Source organism: Labeo rohita, chromosome 5, assembly GCF_022985175.1.
Source record: "Labeo rohita strain BAU-BD-2019 chromosome 5, IGBB_LRoh.1.0, whole genome shotgun sequence".
Lineage (NCBI taxonomy): Eukaryota > Metazoa > Chordata > Actinopteri > Cypriniformes > Cyprinidae > Labeo > Labeo rohita.
In genome coordinates this window covers 11,164,588-11,182,493 of record NC_066873.1, presented here as the reverse complement: position 1 = coordinate 11,182,493, position 17,906 = coordinate 11,164,588, and the positions used below count along the sequence as shown (strand labels likewise).

The 17,906-nt window shown below is 37.5% G+C and overlaps 1 protein-coding gene across 1 annotated transcript in view; it reads right to left on the bottom strand.

Moving 5' to 3' along the window:
- The window catches only part of tmem132e (transmembrane protein 132E), a 401,398-nt gene that overhangs the window by 100,988 nt on the left and 282,504 nt on the right, over positions 1-17,906 (bottom strand). The window contains 1 exon segment of the mRNA XM_051108794.1: positions 15,446-16,373. Coding sequence (XP_050964751.1) covers positions 15,446-16,373 — 928 coding nt within the window.

Below are 17,906 nucleotides of genomic sequence, written 5' to 3'. Positions count from 1 at the left end.
ACGTTCAAAAGTTAATGAACATTTATCAGTTATCATTGGTACAAAATAAACATTTTTCAGAAAGAAATTTAATGATCCAAGATAAATTTGGGAGGTTGCACACTGATTCACATTAGCTTAATGCAAATTCCGGCTGCTTTCACGAACACTGCGCAAGACATGATATTTTTACGAACATAATAAAACATAATATTGAGGAAAATTTAGGGAATGGAATTAAGAATCAGTAGATGGATAATAAAGAAGGATAATGAAATCTTACAATATATACCAAACAAACAAAAAAGGAGGGCGATGTGGAAAACTTTGAATGATTAGTGTTCCAATTCTGCGGAGGTCTGCAGAGTTCACAGGAGCAGCTTCCGTGTGGGCCTGCAATGAGTCATAATGAATTCAATCATGAAAAAAAAAAAATATCCTGCAGTGTTACAATTACCAGCTGGATGGCTTGGCATGGAGTAACATCATGGTAATCACCGGAAAAACAGAAGCGATCTTTTCTTAACATAAGCGAACACCTACCAGAGGCTTTCTAATAAACATGCCCTTTCGACAAGCACTACAGCAGAATACAAAAAACTGTGTGACCTTTCAGTCTTTGATAATTGGCTAATAAAGAGACCAGCTCTGAGACATATATAAATATCCAACCATCTCAGCTCAATGACATCCATCTATATTGCACAGCAGAGAGCATTTATCACGCAGGCGTTTCAAACACACCAATAAGGGGGCCTGAGTTCAAGAGTGTCATCAGCACAGGCATGCAACAGAAGATCTCAATACATTTGCATTAATTTTTACACTTCGTGCCAGCACTAGAAGGGAAAATGCATTTATAATGTCACCTTTAGCATGCATCCACCCCCGTCTGATATAAGCATATACCCACACACCACTGCACGCAGACACTGTCTAGTATTCATATAAGATAATTAATTTCCGGCATCTGTCTGCCGGAACATGTAATGATTTGGACACTCAGTCAATGGGCAATCCTTCTTGGCACTGCGAAACGTAGCATGCGCACGCTGGAATCAATATCAATGTCAGGCAGCGGCCTTCTGACCATGCCATTTCATGCTATTGTTTGTGTCAACAGAACAGTGCCATGGAATAGAAGAGAAATTATATGCACAATTTTATGTCATTTGTGTGACAGCAAAATGAGCTTGAATAGGTGATAAAATGACTGCAAGTATTTTGTAACAGCCCCTAGAAATGTGAGCCTCCTGAGACATTTAAGAAAAAACAATTGTTGTAAAGACATGGGAGGCACAGACCTCTTCGTCTGGTGAGAGAGCTCGCGAGAAGGGGGTTTTGGGGGCTTAGAAGACTTCTTTTGAGATTTTATTGATCTGCACAAAAACGCAAGATCAAAAACATGAAAATGAAATAGCTTCAGGGAGCCTAAGAAACCAGTCGATAGAAAATGCTCAGGCAAAAATGGGTTGAAACTGCCTATTGTACTCAGAGTCCCTCTCGCTGCGGTAATGGTAGATGATGTTGAGCAACTACCAGGAGTGGGAGGGGACTGTGCCGTCCCTTCTCTGCTGGGAGCCAGGGACTTCTTACACGATAGACAGAGTGTAAGAATCATACATTGTAGATGGTTTGGGATAAAAATGTTGCGTAAGCTTTGCTAAACCACTTATTTACCACTCATGTTTTTCCCAGATGGGTGCATAAAGGCATTTTTATTTGTTTTTCAGGACAGTGCTATTATGTTGCTAAATCTATTAAAACTACTCACAGAGATTAGTCCAGATCACAATTTGATTAAGAGGACAGACCTACTTTTGGTTTATCATCTAAAATTTCCCAAATTCTGTGACATTCCGTACATTAGAAAATGTAATTTTTATGACTGGATTTGTCCATTTTTTCTGCATCTTAGAAATTATAGGGCTTTACCATCGGCTGTATGTAAATTCTGGCTGCATTCACGAATGTTTACACTGAGTATCCACACACATGAAATACATTTAATGAATAAATAAATAATAAAAATGACAAAAACACATAATAAAATAACTAAAACTTTAAAATTAAAATGAAAACTGAAAATATAAAAATAAAAGGTAATTCACAATATTAATAAATATTGTAACAGTATATAAACATAATACTAAAATAACATTGTTTCAAGATGATTGACTGTTTGAGAAGCCACTTTGATAAAAGCTATGTTTCCATCACCCTGTTTTTAAGCACATTTTGAAGCATTGTATCAAAAACGAGTAATGGAGACAGCAAATTTTGAAAAAAAACAAAAACAAAAAAAAAAATGTTTTTACACTTGTTTGAGGTGGTTTTTGACTTTTTGAAGGGAGATGGAAGCGCATTTGCCAAATAAATTCCTCCATGCACATCAAAAAAAGCCATGTGATTTTGCGTTATCGTTACCGATCTCATTGCACAGCATTTGAAATGTTGTATTTGTCATTCTTAAATGCACAAACAAAGTCTGTCGTCCAAGTATTTTTATTAGTGGTGTCAAAATTTGCGTTAACACAAGCGTTTAATTTTTTTTTTTAAGTTTAACACGTTAAAAATATTTAAAGCAGTTAACGCAGGGGCGGGGCTAGGTTTGGCTATCCCACTCACAACTGCTAAAGAATTGCGTTTATCTAGACGCAGAACGTCTTTACGAGCACATCAAATGGGAGACATTTTTTTGAGACGTGCGCTCCTCAGCACCAACTTCACCTCAGCACTAGGCATGAGTCAAACGAGAGCAGAAACCGTACCGGTGACGAGGAGCCTTAGTAGAACAACTGTGAACTGCTGTCAGATGAGATATTACCAGGCCATATGTCAACAAAAACGAATCTTCCTATTCTGTCAGCTGTTGTACTGTGCTCATAGCATGTGCTCTTCAAGTGCATGCACAATGTGCCGGCGCACGCTTTATTGGGCAATATTAAAGTGCTGTTTCATATTCAAACCCAAATGAAACTATGAGTGTGCAATGTACTTATGTTGTCGGTTAAGTCAAGAAGTCACAAAAAAGGCGATTAAAGCTGCCTTAAAACTGTGCGTGGAAGTATTCATTACTTATGAGTTACATTTAAAGCAGTATCAGATCTGCCTCAAGTTCAGCAGCAGCAGCTTTTAAAGTAACAGCAGACAAAATATCCTAATAACCAGCTGCTGTGATGTCTGTTAATCAAAGAACAAAATAAAAAGAGCAAATCAATAACTTCTATCATTTTTAAACTTTATCTTTATTTAATTTAGAATTTAGTGTTTGATGACTTTTTTAAATTAGGCTATATTTTCTTCCCGAAAGGCACAGGTAGCTACATGACATTTATTATCATAAGGTTTATGTTGAAGATTTGTTTAAGTTCACTTAAATTAGAAGTTATGTTTTAAAAGTCTAATAAATGCTAAAGTGATAGCTCTCAATTATGCTGTAATGTCAAATGGCTATAGTCAATGGTAAAATAGGAAAAAAATTCATAGAGATGTCAGCTGGTATCAGTGATACTTGCCTTCAGTCATAAGAAAATATGGCATTAAACAAATATTAAAACTAAACTTTCTTTATGTTGTTTCTACATGAATTTAAAGATTGAATGTGAAATTATTTCAATATAAAAGTACAATTAAAAAACTTAAACGTTAGGTGAGATTAATCCAATTAATCGCAATTAATTTCTGAATAAATGTGTGATTAATTTTTTTTTTTTTTTTATTGATTGACACCACTAATTTTTATATAATTGCCTCCCAGGACTATCTTACATGACTGTGTTCTCGAACAGCAGGCATCCACCTCTAAAAGCAATGATTGCATTTATTGTACTTTGTGCTATTATATATGAAAATTATTATATTCAATAACTTATGCTACTTTTCTCAGTGATATTTGGTGCCAGTTTATCAGGAAGTGACAATTTTGTTCTCTTTGACTGGTTGGATGAAAACAGTGCTTATTTGCAAATGTTTTATACGATATTCCAATTTTGTGCATAAGTTAAATCTGCAACTTTGCATGGAAACCCAGCTAAAGAGACATTTTTGAAAACTTATCTTTAATGGAGAGGTTAAAGGTTTAGCTCACCCAAAAATAAAGGTACCTAGAACATCCACTAAATAGTCCATGTTACATCAGTGGTTCAATTGGAATTTTATGAAGCTACAAGAACACTTTTTGTGCGCAAAGAAAACAAAAATAATGACTTTTTAACAATTTTTCTCGTCTGAGTCAGCCTAGCACCATTTTGGAGAGAATCACGACGTATGCGTGTGCTTTCCTCACATGTAAACAACACATGCTGCTGATGCAGAACAAATGTGACCACGCTTGGTTTACGTTTAGAGGAAAGCGCACGTGTGCGTCATGATACTCTCCAAAATGGCGATAGGATGACGCAGAGGAGAAGAATTGTGGAATGAATTATTTTAGTTTTCTTAGCGGAATTTGTTCTTGCAGCTTCATAAAATTGCGATTGAACCACTGATGTCACATGGACTATTTTGTTGATGGGCCTTGAACATGGTAGTACCACTGCTGTCTATGAATTTCAACAAAAATATCTTAATTTATGTCCCAAAGACGAACAAAGGTCTTACAGGTTTGGAATAACATGAGGGTGAGTAATTAATGACAGAATTTTCATTTTTGGGTGAACTATCCTTTAACGCATGTTTTTGTGTGTCCAAGGTGTATTAATTCAAGGGTGCTCATTAACAGACGTAGGCCCTGTCCCAAATGTCGCACTAAGTGCTTGTTGTCATGTTTTAGTGACATAATGCAAAATAAATTGAGCCAGCATGGACAAAAGGTTACATTAAGGGCACATAGTGGCCACAATGGGGTGCGTATAAGCACCCTTCAGAAACTTCAAATGTCAAACAGGACACCCTATGGTCTTGTGGACTTCAAGGACACAATGCAAAACTGCAAGTAAACATCAAGTTGCAGCATGGGGCTGGTGAGGACACTCAAACAAACAAAGCAATGTTTTGATTAAGCGTACACTTTTCTGGGAGATCAACTTTTGTTATAGTTGCCTGCATATTAAAGTGGAAAAAAAAGAAAGTTATGTAACACGGGAAATTTACACACTTTAACCTTTAACCACAGTAGCTCATTCGCACACCTCACGCTGTCTGAATGCAGCAGAGATGAATGGAATTCTTCAGTGATGCTGAATCAGTTATCAGCAATACAAGACTAGATTTGTGTTATATCAATTTCTTGACCGATTAACTAATTATTCAACAGGAAGTGTTCTTTAAGAAGGTTCACAGCTTGATTGCAGTACATAAGCACATGCCAAAATTCACTGCAGTATTGAAGTGTTTCTTTATAGCTATAATGATTGTTCTCTCTGGCCAATTCTTTGGTAAGCTAAAGCTTTCAGCAATCTTTATTTAGGTCGCTCTTTAAAGACCTCATTAGATTACTTGCAGAGCACAGTTCTTTCATGTGTTACCATATTTCCTGCTGAAACAGTAAGTTGGAGTGGAAGAAAAAGTGCATGCTGAGAAAAATAATAGAAACAATCTCAGAACTTGTAATGGTTTTACTGGTTATAATGGGAATTGCATTGGTTTTAATGAAAACTCTATTGGTAGCTTGTTAAAACCACTAAATCCTAATTGAATTTGTTGCAAAACACACTACAGGAAACCATTTTTAATGGTTTTAATGGCTAATAGTTAATGGTTTGTAATGTGTAATGATATTTATAGTGGAAACCATTAGAATTTTCTGTGTTGGCTTCTATTGTTTTAGTTTTTTTTTCTTTTTCTTTTTCAGCAGGGGTCTTTTTCCACATCATTCTGCATAAAACAGCACAATTAGCATTAGCCTTTTCCAGATGGCACAATTTCCTTGACCTCTGATTGTATGTGTTCATGGTCCACAAGACCATAGGGTGTCCAATTAGTCAATTTATGACTTAGAAGAGTCCCTAAAAGCGGTCACTTTTGTTGCCGCCATACACAAGAGTTTGTGGGCCGTAATGTCAACAAAGTGCGGATAAGCTAGCCTAGCTCTTACGCATCGGCACTGAAGAAGTCACACGCACAGTATATTACAGCGTAAGTACACTGTTAATAGCTAGTGTGTATCTATAACGGTATCTGGAAAGCGGAAAACGTGTCTTTGTTCTGACTGTGATGTATTTGCATGAGGTCAATTTAGAAATCTGCTTCTGCATGTCACAACAGTAAAACATATGTTGTTTTGTGTCATGAGAAGCATTTAGCTTCTATCTTGGTCAGACTTAACCAAGCGGGAAAGAAAATGTCGTAAATGTAGCGCAATAAGATTTCAATTGACTTTGACAGAATGGTGCTGCATGACCAATTTGCTGTAATGATATAATCCTTGGCGGCACAGACGGCCGTGTTTTATGAGCAAAAGAACTTGGCAAGTAAACCGTACTGTTTTGCCAATACTGCTATTGCAAACATAAAATTAAGTGGCATCCTCAGGTGACAGCAGTTGCGTTGCTTTATACAAGTTTTATTTGAGTTAAGCTCTCATTTCATTTCTCTAAAGAACACATTAGATACAAAACAAGGTCTTGAAAATTGTTGCTTGCGTTAACAAACCCTTAAGCTCATTGAGTAATTTTACATGTGATACATTGCAAATCAAAAGGCCTTGGAATGATCTAAAGAATAGTTAAGTAAACACGCACATGACCTTGTGTGTTGTGAGTTTGGAGGTATGCGAAAGATGGGACACTTGGCCTTTACTCGAGTGCTTGAAATGAGAGTATGATGACTGCGGTTGACTGAAATCTGTCCGTTTTAGCGCTTCAATTTATCTTCTGAGGGATAAGAGACGAGAGAGAACAAGAGACCTTTCTCCTTCGGGTATAATAAATGTCATGTCGCATTTCAAACTGTCGATTAGCGGTTCCTAAATGTTACAGCCGGCGTTTAAAAAGTTCAATATCTTTAGGTCTACCAAAACCATCTAAAAAAGTCTAGACCTTTGATGTAAATTATTTCTTCTTCATTTTTCTTCCGTTAATGTAGTCTATATCTTGTTGTAGTAATTGATATTCTGTCAAAACTCTAAAACCTCATTGTCTCATTGTGAACACAGCATTACTTACGAAGGAAATGATGCAATAATCAAACATGCTGTACCAAAACAATGTCCTTGCATGACATTTCACGTAATTTTTTGTTGGAATGAAACAGAAGCAGCGTCAGATCTTTTTTTTTTATGTTGTGATGAATATTTGAATGTAATGGATAATAATAATAAAAAAAATGTAGGGCTGGGACTTGATTCTGTCAAGTTAGTTGATTCGATTTTGAAATGTGGATGTGTTGCAGATGTGGATGGGCTGGGTTTAAGTGGACTAAATGTTCAGAAAAGTCCAGTCTATTGTATGTCTCCAGAGAGAAGTCTGTCATTTTCACCAGATGACCAGATGAGTTTTAACACTTTGATCAAACATTTGTCCAAAAATAAAACATACAGTGCCCTCCACTAATATTGGCACCCTTGGTAAATATGAACAAAAGGCAGCTGTGGAAATAAATCTGCATTGTTTATCCTTTCGATCTTTCATTCAAAAAAAATCACAAAATTCTAACCGTTCATTGAAGTAACACAATGGAAAGTGAGGAGAAAATCTCATTATGAAATAAATATTTTTCGCCAGTTCACGTTGGCCACAATTATTGGCACCCCTAGAAATTCTTATGAGTAAAATATCTCTGAAGTATATTTCCACTCATATTTACATTTTTTAGCACACCAGGGTGACTAGGAACATTAAATTGTCCAGTCATGACTTCCTGTTGCACAGGATTATAAATATGAGAAACACAAAGGCCAAATGTCCCTTAATTGTCCATCACAAGAAGTAAAACCAAAGAACATAGTTCTGATGTGCAGAACAAGACTGCTGAGCTTCACAAAATAGAAAGTGGCTGTAAAAAAAAAATGCTAAAGCATTGAAAATTCCCATTTCCACCATCAGGGCAATAATTAAGAACTTCCAATCAACTAAAGATGTTACAAATCTGTCTAGAAGAGGACGTGTGTCTATATCGTCATAATGGATGGTGGGGAGGAGACTTTGAGTGGCCAAAGACTCTCCAAGGATCACAGCTGGAGAATTGCAGAGATTAGTTAAGTCTTGGGGCCAGAAAGCCTAAAAAAAAAAAAATTAAAATAGCCCCTACATCACCACATGTTGTTTAGGAGGGTTTCAAGAGAAATCCTGCTTGCTCATCCAAAAACAAACTCCAGCATGTTTAGTTGTCAGATACAACTAGAACTTCAAACGGGACTGGCTTCTATGGTCAGATGAAAGTAAAAAAAAAAAAAGAGCTTTTTGGCAGCAAACACTCAAGATGGGTTTGGTGCAAACAGGGATAAAAAGTACCCCATGCCCACATTTAAATAAACTGCTGGGTCTTTAATGTTCTGGGCGTATTTTTCTGCTGGAGATCCTGGACATCTTGTTTAGATACATAGCATCATGGATTCTATCAAATACTAAGAGAGAAAAAAAAATCTAAACCTGACTGCCACTGTTAGAAATCTTATAATGGGCCGTGTTTAGATATTTTATCAGGACAATGATCCAAAACAAACACAAAAATGTGTCACTGAGAACAAAAAAAGCTTCTGCCATGGTTGTTCCAGTTCCCTGACCTGAACCCTTTAGAAAATGAGTGGGGTGAACTGAAGAGGAGAAGGACCAACATGGAACTGGGAATCTGAAGGAACTGGAGAGATTCTAAAGGAATGGTCTCTGATCTCTTGTCAGGTGTTCTCTAAACTCACCAGAGATTATAGAAGAAAATTCAGAGCTGTTATCTTGGGAAAATGACGTTGCAATAATTGGGTGCCAATAATTGTGGCCAACGTGAACTAGAGAAAAAAATAATAATTTAATAATGAGATTTCCCCCAAACTTTCTATTGTTTTACTTCAATGAAAGGTTAGAATTTTGTGATTTTTTAAAATGAAAGACCAAAAGGATAAACAATGCAGATTTATTTCCACAGCTGCCTTTGCTCATATTTACCAAGGGTGCCAATATTTGTGGAGGGCACTGTACATGGATGAATCTTTCACAATTAGACCTATAACATGCATTTATAAACCAAATTAGAGAGTTAACTTAACGGTACCACTCTAATAAAGACCGAGTCATTCATTTCAAAAACGTTTTGAGTCAGATAAATATTGCATTTTGTTAAATGAAATATATACAGTGGCATGTGAAAGTTTGGGAACCCTTTGCAGAATCTGTGAAAACGTGAATAATTTTACCAAAATAAGAGAGATCATACAAAATGCATGTTATTTTTTATTTAGCACTGTCGTAAGATATTTTACATAAAAGGTTTACATATAGTCCACAAAAACTAAAGCAAAACAAAAAAAGCTGAAATTATTAAAATAACCCCCTCCAAAAGTTTGGGAAACCTTTGTTCTTAATACTGTGTGTGCTTACCTGGATGATCTATGACTGTTTTTTTGTTTGTTTGTTTTTGATGGTTGTTAATGAGTCCCTTGTTTGTTCTGAACAGTTAAACTGAGCACTGTTTTTTAAAAAAAATCCTCCAGCTCCTGCAGATTCTTCGGTTTTCCAGCATCTTTTGCATATTTGAACCCTTTTTAGCAGTGACTGTATGATTTTTAGAATCATCTTTTCACATTGAGAACAATTGAGGGACTCTAACACTATTAAACTATGAAAGTTGGGAAGACAAATTAACTACAATTTACCTTGATCTTCAAATGCAAAAAGTTTTCATGTTTCCATGTTTCATGTTAAGCATCATGTTTCCTTTTGGAGCATCAGTGAATGTTTGAACCTTTCTTAACAGTTGAGTTTGAGTCCCTCAATTGTCCTCACTGTGAAAAGATGAATCTCAAAATCATACAGTCACTGCTTAAAAGGGATCAAATATGCAAAAGATGCTGGAAAACCGAAGAATCTGCAGGAGCTGGAGGATTTTTCTGAAGAACAGTGGGCAGTTTAACTGTTCAGAACAAACAAAGGACTCATGACACACACACACACACACACACACACACAGAAAAAAAAAACAGGTGTAGATCATCCAGGTAACCACACACAGTATTAAGAACCAAGGGTTCAAAAACTTTTGAAGGGGGTTATTTTAATATCTTTAGTTAATCTTTTGTTTTTGTGGACTATATGTAAACATCTTTTATGTAAAATATCTTACTCAGGACAGTACAAAATAAAAAATAACATGCATTTTGTATGATCTCTCTTATTTTGTTCAAATTATTTACATTTTCACAGATTCTGCAATGGGTTCCCAAACTTTTGCATGCCACTGTATGTTATACTAAGCAGAATAAATAACTACTAACGATACAACATAATGCCTGTTTAAATAGCCTCAGTAGTGGTTAACAGTACATGTAGCCAACCACTTCTCTGTTAACTATTTTCAATAATGTGTAGCAAAGTCACATCCCAATGCTAATTATCTGTTGCTAAACCTTTCCTCATAAGGCACCAATAACTACAAGCTTGAGGTGAACGCTCACACAGGTGGTGCATTTAATTAAACTATTTTATGGCAGAAGTAAAAAACAAAGTGACAGCCATAAAGATGTGAGAACATGGGGGCGGTCAGCAGTGGGGCTTGGAATGGGGCATTGTGGGCGCATTGCTTTGTTGATGAGAGCGAGTGTGACGCGGCCAGATGTGGCTGACCAGCAGAGCATAGCAGCGTTGAGGTGACACCCTGTTGAGTCACCCAATCAGACGTGGCGACAGCGATGACACATCCTATAAGAAGCGTAGGGAGAATAGGGCTCACTGAGCACAATGAGCTATAGAACACAGAGCGACAATACACAACCTTCACGCAATGTTATTTTTTGAGAGCATTAAACCTCTCCCGGAGTAATTGGAATATATGTGCTTTTATAACCTTCACCCTCTGCTACAAACATCATGATAACTCATGGATTGTTTTGTGTCTCGCAGCCATCCTGTTGTCTCTAATGGTATGCTTGTGTACCTTTAAAAGTTACTTTGCACTGTCATTTATCTTGTCAAAGATGGATGTGAGCTGTAGCTGAAACACACGGTCACTGTCCTCTCATTAGGTTGCTGTGATACACAAATGTTAACATCTCCATCATTTCTGACATATTCAGACAACGGACGCCAGTTCTTGAATATAATTTATGAAATCTCTAAGAGGTAAGATAACAATGACAAAGACGTGCAAATATTGGTTCGTCCTCAGCATACTGCCATCATCAAAAACTATGATAACAGAATTTAATAAATAAAGTCTACTTCATCATATTTGATATGCAAATTTATAAGGCCTCTAAATCATCAACTGCAAAAGCTGTACATAATCTAGTCTTGCATCATCTGACTGAAAGTTGATACTTTTTAGCAAGTAAAAGTTCTTTTAGTATAAGTATTAGTGCTGTCAAAATTAGCATGTTAACGCAGATGATTTGTTTTTTCCAGTTTAACGGCATTAAAAATATTAACTAGTGTTGGCCACCCTACTCACAACTGCTGCTTCTGTCTCTTTTTTTCCTTGACATGCATTTATTTAGTCGCAGAATGTCATCAAACAGGAGACTTTTTAGATGTGCACTCCACTTCACCTCAGTGACGAGCACAAGTCAGACAAGTGTGGAAACAGTAGAACATCAGCTAACTGCAGTCAGATGACATGTTGTCAGGCCATATGTCAGTAAAAACTTATCATTTCATATTAAAGCGCAAATTAAACTACGAGCATGCCTGTCAGATCTGCGTTTAGCAGCAGCAGCCCTAAAGTAATGGCAGCCAAATAATCTAATAACCCAGCTGCTGTGATGTCTGTTAATCAAAGAACAAAAGAAAAAAAGAGGAAGTCAATAACTTTTGTAGCTTTAGGGATTTGTCTATATTTAATTTAGTATTTAGTGTTTGATAACTTTATTCAATTTCTGTATATTTCCTACTTGCTGAAGAGCACAGGTAGCTAAATATGACATTTATTATAATGGGTTTATGAGAAGATTGTTTTGAGTTCACTTAAATTAGAAGTTGTTATTTTTTAAAGTCTAATAAATGTTAAAACTGATAGCTCTCAATTACACTGTAATGATGAATGGCTGTAGAAAATTATAGGAAATATAGAATATTATGCAAGTAGTATGTTTTATTGATCTGAGCAGCCTTACTTTTTGGCCATGTATATATCAGCAACTGCATTAAAATGCATATTTCCTTGCTTATTTTGGGCTTCGGAAGAGTTATTTTTTCCTTCCTCAAATATGAGCTCCATATTTTGTATATCACATTACATGAGCCACAAAAGCCTGAGTTAAGGGGAAAAAATGTTACCATTTTTTTTTTTAAATCTAAAAATACATTTCATCTAAAGGTTCAATAACCTGTTCCCTTTCAAAAAGATTTTCTGACCATGTTTCATATGTCAGGCCTTACAGCACTGTATATGTATGCAAAGGATGAGTTGTCTTTGAACCATTTAGTTGGCATGAAGTGTTGATAAAGGAACAGCATGTTATTCTTCCATTATTACTGTACTTCACTGTTTGCCAACCAAATCTTTTAGTGATTTGTGGATGCAATTTGTTTTCATGGGTTGACAAAAAGGTCCAAAACTAATGCAAATAGTAATCAGAACTTGATTTAGCACACTCTATACTACACTATGTGAATAAAAAGGTGCAATCTCACTGCCACAATGCTTTGGCTTTGTTCAGAATGTTGCTATGCAGTTTCTAGGCTATTTTGGGTTGTTGCTATGGTGCTGCTTGGTGGTTACTAAGGACTTTAAGGGTTGTTGCTTACTGGCTCAAATCCATGGAGTCCACCTCCAAGTCTCTAAGATATTCCAGTCCCTAACTATGGCCCCCCTTCAATGTATAAGTTGTTGTTTTGACAGTTTTATCATCTGCAAGCCAAAGAGATGAATAATAGCAATAGCTTCCCAGGACATGATTATTCAGCACTAACCAACCATATTCTGATAACTATTCTGGCCAAGAAAAAAAATCCAATGTGACAAGCCAACTATTCTGACTTCAACAGCTCTGCTTTCAGTTTGAAAACATTATATTTAGAATTGTTTTGTGACCTCCTGGGTAGGCAAATGATTGAATGTTGCCACCGGCTTTTGCCTCACAACAGCTGTTTGTCTGAATTGCTGGAAACCGATTGTACACATACTAATGTAGTCAATTTAATTTAAAAGACATTTAAATGCTAATAAGATACTCACAACAATCTTGTATTGCCTCAACAGCTCTAAAGTAGCCCCCTGGCAGACCCAAATATTGTTTTTTTATTTTTTTTTTCCTCAGTTGTTAAATGTACAACACACTGTTTTTCATGATCATTCTACAATGGTGAGCAGTACTTTTTACACGGAGATGACTAGCGGGTCAAAACTGTAGATTCAAAATGTAATATTTCTCCATGATTTATCCCTTTAAGATGCAATCTCTATAAATAACAGATGAAAACAGTTGAACGTCTTAAACTGTAGGAAAAATGAAAGGAACCTGATGGTGGGAAGGAATGTGAAGTGGGTGGTGACTTCAGCTGAGCTTAATTCATATTTAAAGACTTCTTTTATTACATCTTTAATAGCCTTTTTTGTTGGTATCCCTCAACTTTGGCTCCCAGCACAGTTTAATTCACCTCCCATTGAGTTGACTGGCTCAGAGCTCTCAACTTCAGACTTTCATCTCCTTTCTTTCTGCCTGAGCTTTTATTGCTCTTCAGCTTTTCCTTGGAGAATTAATGCCACCATATTGGACCACAAAAACTCCAATACGAGTGCATAAAAGTATGAGGTCAGAGAGATTTACTGTTTGGAATTTAATATCATAGCAAACTGAAAAACTACTGCAGATGAACTTTCATTGAAGATATTAGATTGGCAAAAAGGTATTAAATCATTCCCTCATGACATGGAACAGAAATCAGGCAACTGCTTCTTTACAATATCAATCAGGTTGATGGACCTTTTTGCCGAAATGCCCCAGGATGAAGATAAATCTCTCAGATTTCACTTCCAAACTAAGGATAATTCTGTACATATGCTATAACATTAAGAGGATTAGGTTCAGAAAATGGATCATGATGCTTGTAGCGACAAGCAGCAATGTACTCTGTCATTATCTGGACACGTCGCTGCGATATACCCTCATCTGCTTTGTAATTTGAGCAGGCTTTTCTTTTAACGGCTGTATGACATATTATATTGATTTATATGTCCTCAAAAGGAGAACAATTTTTAAAGGTGCACTCAGTTTTTTTATCCCATTAAAATGTTTTACACAAAGAAATGAACAGTACTTTTGAAAAATCTGTTTTAATTATGTACACCTAATCAGTAGCCTAATAAAAACTGATTTTCCCACATTTGTCACACTGAGACACTCTTGTTAAGAACATATCCAGATGAACATTGCTTGCTTTATTTCAACAAGCTTCCTGGTTGAATAAATGAATCATCTGACAGCGAATAGGACATAGTGTGATGCTGCATCCACACCACTAGGTGTCAGTATACCAAGACAACTGCCATAAAAATGACTTATTGTTCTACAGTACAGTTGCAATCCAGAAATCTAACAATAATACAGCCCAAAAAACAATATACTGCCCAACATCATCTGACCCATAGTGACTGTCAGACTTCACAAAAACTGAATCCACTCTGTAGACACACAGATTAAAGTTCAGACTATGTCAGATAAAACTCAATGAACTATACTCGCTAAGGCTACACCCACAGCTCTGCCTGCTCCTGTTCGGGTTAATGAGTTACCGAAGCCTAATTAATTCATGGTGAATTTCTAAATTGAAGTCTGTGAGTTTCCATTACAATTAGAGGGACTCTGTTTATGAAGCGTTCCTTCGACACGCCTCAAAGAGCAGCTAATATCCTACCTCCCCTCCCATTTCGCTCTCAACTGAGGAAAAAAAGGCTAATTTTCCACCGCCTTCAAGGATTTAAATAATAATTTTACTACACAAGCACCTCAACCCTTCTATTCTACTGACGATAAGAAATAAAATAAAACACACAGGCCGGATGAGAAATATGCCTCATATCCCCTTGGCTCTAATTCAACAAGAACTGGGTCAAGCTCATGAGAAATTTAATTTGAACAGATGTCAATTAATACCCATTATGTCTTTACTTTGAAAAGCAGAATCCTTCTCACAATCTCCTAAAGCCCAGCACTCCACTAGAGATTTAGTTAGATCCTCTGTGATTTGTGTCTCGTCTCTTGAAAATCAGGTTTTACCTTGTGAGGAATCTGAGTCAATGAGCTTTTTTTCAACTCTCTGGAAAATCGAGACAATGAATGACACAGGAATAAAGCCTGACTTAGTACATACAATGCATATGTGATAGCTCTGCTAGACCACCCCATGCATACATGGATAACAATTAAGAAAAGACTTACTTGAGTGTAAACTGCTCCACAGTAGAATTTGGGACCAGAAGCAGGTAGATGTTGAGGGTCTCTCCTGGTTTTAATGGCCTCTCTGGTAGCCTCAGAAAGAGGTTCTTGTCAAGCTGTTTTTCTACCACCAGTTGTTCCTGACTGGGTTGGTACAAACTGATGCTCCCAATACGGAGAAGGGGCTGCTGGGATGAGCTCTCCCCTCTGGATGCCCCTCCTCGACGTGGGTTGCTCTCCCCACATTCATCATTGCTGTCTGGGTCATGGAGGGTGTAGTAAAGCTCCACCTGAAGGGTCTCCCCACTCAACTCAAGCCCATCTGTCCCTGAGGACTTTCTGCGACCCAGTGGTGCTACATTAACATTAAACCACGTGGAAGGGAGATCCAGTTGGGCCAAGCACTGCGCCAGATTCCCTTGAAGCCTGCAGGATGTTTTGATCTCCCGAACATCTCTAAAAGCATGCAGCCTCACACACGGAAGCTTGTCCTGAATCTTGAAGTCATCCCAGTCCCGTCCTGCGATATAGAACATCACCTGTACAAGTGGGTTGCTAGCGAAAACTCTAGACTGTACAATAAAAGCCCGGACCTTCCAGTTGACTGTCAGCCTTCCAGGAATGTCCAAAGGACTTGCCGGCTGCAGTAGGTCCTTGGACAACGTCTGGTCTTGAGTAAAAGGTCCAAGTGAGATGTTGATTGCAGGCAGCTCCTTGGTCTGGAAAACCACGAAGCTTTCTGAACGCTGAAGAGGGTGTCCACGTTGGCTGCCATATGGTGGAACTCTGGTCTCTTGGAGAAAGAAGGCCAACTGTGTGTTGGAGAGCTTAAAGTTGGCAGGAAGGTAAACTTCTGGCGGGCTGGAGGTGGTACTAGGAACCGGGACACTGAAGAGGGCATCGGAACTGGTAGGGGAAACTTTACCAGCAACTGCAAAGACAAAGAACAAGAAAAAAACAGTTAATTAAATATGCACTGACAATAGACGGTGGTAGCCAAGGATTTGGAACAGCTAGCACAAAGGAACTCAGTAGAGCAGATTCAGAAACTCTAGAGTTCATGAAACCATGCTTCTGCTCAACACTGAACCCTAAAGTGGGCACTTAAGTAGGAACTTCATACAGCTTTACAGAAAAAGACCCTTGAGTTACAGCACTGCAAGTGGCTCTCGATGGAAAACAACCTCAAAATTACAGGTAGCAATGTGCTGGCTTTATTACAGCTTATTTTTGCATTAGAAAAAGAATTCAAGAACCTTTCTGTATCTGCTGGTGGCAGAGAACTACACTCCAATTTCCAAGAAAGTGAATGCTTGTTCTCCCTTTCATGCTTAGAGAGATCAGTTGGCTCAGACAATAAACACTGATTAATGGCATGCAAGAATGAGAGGTTTTCAGCCAGACTGTTTCAGAATAGATGGATTTGTATAAATTCATATAATGAGCAATACATTCATATAATGAATACACTGGCTTCAATAAGAGGACAGAGCTGGTCATCTTTAACAGAAATTCTCACTATTTGGAGTGAGGTGAGATATCGACTAGCATGCAACGGTTTGTCCGATAACATATTGTACACAGAAGACATCATTGATCTCTATCTCTTGGGCTCCTAAGATTAACTACCTTAGACTAGATGCCCAATCGATTGTTGAGAAACTTCAATACACCGATCATAATCTCCCTGTACTGGAGAGAAATGGAGACACTTGGAGAGTGTTTAAGTGTTACATTTAAAGCAAAGTTAATTAATATAAAAATAATACTGTGAATCTTGTATGGTAGAGTTACTGTTTAAAACGTGACTGACTTCTGTGACTTATTTGAGGGCACACATGCACTCTATTCAGAAACTTGCCCTCAAAAATCAGTGGAATAATAAAACATACTTATCATAATGACAAGTCGAAGCGAATAGAGAATCCATGGCAAATCCACTTGAACAACAAAATGTCCCATATTCCACAAATGCTTTGCATTTAAACGGGGTACTTCACAACAGGAATCACTTCGCAGGTACACAATAAAAAGTATCCATGCAGCTGAAGCCAAACTAGAAGAATTTGATAGCTGCAGATCAAGCTTTGAAACTGTGCTCAAAGTCTCCAAAGTTGAAAGCACACGAGTAGTATCCTCTCAGTAGTAATCCAACCGTATCCAGAACCTGCTCAAAGATCTGAGAGAGACTGATCACTTGTGCCTGTTGGGAGGCTACGAAAGCACCTCCTGCCCTGCAGCATGATCGGAGTGAGTCCACACTAACATTCGCTCACTCCATCTATACTCTGCAGTTCCTGTTTGAGTGTGACTCCTCCTAGCAGATCCCGTTCTCCTCTTACAGCCCGAGACAAAGCCTAGACACCGCCCTGTCTCACCACACCTCACCCCAAACTGTAATAAACTCTTTAGCTCTCATTCACAGCCAGAGCAAAAGCACTCCTCCCAGGACACCACCGTGGCA